Below are 3,650 nucleotides of genomic sequence, written 5' to 3'. Positions count from 1 at the left end.
CCCCCCCCCCGGCATCTGATCGTGCTGGGGAGCAACTGCGCGGCGGCTCAGGGGATCTGTCTGATCCCGCCACCACTGTCTTTTTTGGTACAGCTCTAAAAAGCCGCACTTTGGCCACGTCATTTCCCCCCATGTGGCCGGGGCCATAATAGTTTTAATAGACAAGACCAAAAAAAGGTGTGAGGTGACCAACCCAATATAGGAATGGACCTAAAAAACAACAATTATCAAATACAGTGTAGACCTTACTCACACAGATATGTTCAACCGTGGAGTAAGTATGAATACATATTCTAAAGATGCAACAGGGGCCACTCATCCAAGTGTGTTTTAATTCATATGCTCATGGATCTGAATAGTGCAATATTCCCCAATATTTCCCAATCTGCAAAATTCAAAATCCAGACAGAGTGCTCAGCTACTATGTAAAAAGAATCAGGTCCATTATGTATATGATGAGTTTGAAATATATTGATGTAACTTATGGAGCGCTCAGCTTGTGTTTTACCACTGATGAAGGCTTTTTAGCCAAAATGCGTCTGGTTCCTGTATTTGGACACATTTTGCACCTTACTGTATTTATCTATGCTGACATTTGTCCTGATATTAGGTATAGGTATTTATTGATTGATATGATTACCCCACCCTTCCCACCGAAGCAGGCTCAGGGCGGCTTACAAGGCCATTGGCAATAAAAACATTAAAACAATAATCATAGTTTCAAAAATATAAGGTGCTATATATGGTAGGAGGGCAGGAACTGTTCTAATCAGCCACCGTACAGTCATCACTAGTTGTATGGCAATAGGGTTGCCAGCCTCCAGGTGGGGCCTGGGGATCTCCTGCTTTTACAACTGATCTTCAGCTGACAGAGATAAGCTCACCTGGAGAAAATGGCTGTTTTGAAGGGTGGACTCTGTGGCATTGTACCATGCTGAGGCCCCTCCCCTCCCCAAACCCCACCCTCTCCTGGATCCACCCCCAAATGTCTCCAGGTGTTTTCCAACCCTGACCTGGCAACCCTATATGGCAACCTGGACAAAATGTTACATATATACAGTGTAAAAAAACCAGTGGGAATAGAGAACAGGGCTACAAACAAATTGCATTAATGTACCTAAAGTATGACTCATAGGAAAGCTAACAACATCTACAAAATTGGATATTGGTAACTGTCCTAGTGAAAATAATCTAAATACACTTTTAAGAAGATAATGCAATACTCAATTTAGCATGCTTAAATACCACTGGATTTCAAGAAGATCTACACATGAATAATTGTGCATTGGATCAACACTCCAGTCTTTTTAGCTTTTGTAATTCAGAATAACCACAACCCTCAGTTCTAGTCCATGTTTAACAGTGTATTCTTTAACTTAAAGCCAGCATTTTTTAAAGCCAAGTTCAGTTTTATCCTGGAAGACATTCTAATGATTAACATGTACTGGTACTTCAACTTCACTGGTACCAAAAGTGTTTACTGCAAACTGTTTGTCACAGGAAAAACAAGTACCTAATTGCCTCAGGTGATGGGGCAATTAATTAGAGGCTTCTGCTGATTACATTGTTACTCTTTTTTCTTACTGTGTATTAAACTACAAGTTTTCCTCTCTTGGCCTTCCTGTCCTCTAGAGGGCAGGCACATACCAAAGCTCTAGCATGACCAAGATAAACATACAAAGCCTGCCAACTCAGAAGGCACACAGAGGCACTGTCAAAGCCCCTAGCTTCTGTGTCCCTAAACAGCTGGTCCGTCTTCCTGATTTAAACAGCCAATGTTTGTCATGCTGGATTTCCCCCCCATCTTTTGAAATATAGAGCATTTACTTTCCAGTAATAAAATTATTTTCCTTTGATTACCTTTGCAGCCTTCACAGGTGAGTGCATTATAATGATATCCTGAAGCTTTGTCTCCACATACCACGCAGAGCTCTTCCTGTCCCTTTATTCTCAAGGAGCAGTGACTAAGCCTGGGTCTTTTCTGTCCAGGATATCCACTCTCATCATTATGGCTGCCCATGCAGGTGGGCTTGGTGAGTTCACAGTTGCTGATGATGTATTGCCCATCGTTGTATTGAGAGTCCAAGTTGTATGCACTGTACTGAGACTGGGGAGATGGTGTTTGTAGCACTGGAGGAAACTGAACGGTTGAATATTGGCAATAAGGAGCGGTCTGGAAGTCAAGGTCTTGCAATGGATAACTGATGTGTTCCGGTAAAACATCTGGATTAATTTGATGGGCGAAATCACACACAAACAGTACATTAATTCGGGATTTGACATCTCGTTAATTTTAGGTTATTTTTGTGATACATCCAGATAATTGTTTTCAGAAGGGCAGCTACAAGCTTCTGTTGGCAATACTAGTTTTGGAGTGTTATGCTTTTGATTTTAAAAAATTGATAGCATTAAAGCAAGTTTAACATTTAGTGCCAATTTTCAAAAGCAACATAGGGATTGGGTCTGCAAGATGCAGTAAATGCATAGCTCTGGCACTGTGAGGCACTTGAAATGCCATCTTGCCAGTAAGAAAAGTGACAGATTTAAAAAGTATGCATAAGAAATATGGATTTTTTTTTTTAACTTTAAACCCCACATAATAGGCACAGGAGCCTTATTGAGAGAGGGCAGTCACCACCACCCCGTTGTTTTAGATGATACATTTCTCAGGATTATTTATATCTTTCATTATCCTTAAGGATAATAGTAAAGATGCATAGAATCTTCAAATACATTGTTTGAATAATTTTGAATCTATCTAGGAGCAGGTATCTTTTAATCTTGCTGTGAATCTTGCTGGTATGTGTGTTCTCCTCCCTATTGGGTAAATTATTTGCCCTCCCTCAACAAGAAGTGGCATTTCTGGGTCCTTCTTCAGTATATTTCCAAATATTTAACAATAATGAAACACCTGTTTACATATGGATAAGCATTTCCCCATGAGGTGCTTTTGTTTCACTCACCATAATACTGAATTGGCTCACTAAGACAGTACCCATCAGGTACTGTCACAAAGGTGTTTGCCATGCTCTGCTCCAGCTCCCACTGCTTCATTCAGTCTGGGGTGTTCTGTGCTTTTAGAAGCAAACCTGAGGAAAGGGAAAGCTGCTAATTATTTTTAACTTCAAGAGAGTCACGAAAGAAGAGGATTTCCATAAGGTAACTGGAAGGAGAGGAAGAAGTCTGTAGATTGTAATATCCCTCAGTAAAAATTGCTGGGATTACAACATATCACATTTTGGGTCTTGATTTTAATGGAATTACCAAGAATTGGATTCCAGCTAACAACCTTTCCCTTTTTACTCAAACATTCTCCAATTCTCATGTCAGTAATTAGTCTGGGCCCTAAAAATAATTCCTTCCCACTGTTGATTGGATTGTTCTGGATACTGGGATTTCCTCCCTCCCTCCCTCCCTCCCTAGCATTCCACATTGCCATCCAAAGCAGAGAAGAAGAGTTGGTTTTATACCCCACTCTTCACTACCCAAAGGAGTCTTGGGAGTGGCTTACAATCACCTTCCCTTCCATTCCCCACAACATATACCCTGTGAGGTAGGTGGGGCTGAGAGAGTTCTGAGAGAACTGTGACTGACCCAAGGTCACCCAGCTGGCTTCATGTGGAGGAGGGGGGAATCAAACCTGGTTCTTC

The 3,650-nt window shown here is 41.2% G+C and overlaps 1 protein-coding gene across 1 annotated transcript in view; it reads right to left on the bottom strand.

Annotated features, from left to right (window-relative positions):
• The window catches only part of LOC107109029 (bile acid receptor-like), an 18,324-nt gene extending 15,270 nt beyond the window's left edge, over positions 1-3,054 (bottom strand). Inside the window, exons 1-2 of the mRNA XM_015409597.1 lie at positions 2,964-3,054; positions 1,861-2,223 (exon numbers count right to left, since the gene is read on the bottom strand). Of these exons, the coding sequence (XP_015265083.1) occupies positions 1,861-2,223; positions 2,964-3,054 (454 nt within the window). The remainder of the gene's footprint in view (positions 1-1,860; positions 2,224-2,963) is intronic.
• Between the last annotated feature and the right edge of the window lie 596 nt (positions 3,055-3,650).

The sequence above is a fragment of the Gekko japonicus genome, unplaced genomic scaffold (genome assembly GCF_001447785.1).
Source record: "Gekko japonicus isolate JY-2015 unplaced genomic scaffold, Gekko_japonicus_V1.1 scaffold2324, whole genome shotgun sequence".
NCBI lineage: Eukaryota > Metazoa > Chordata > Lepidosauria > Squamata > Gekkonidae > Gekko > Gekko japonicus.
This window is presented reverse-complemented; position numbering and strand designations above follow the sequence as displayed.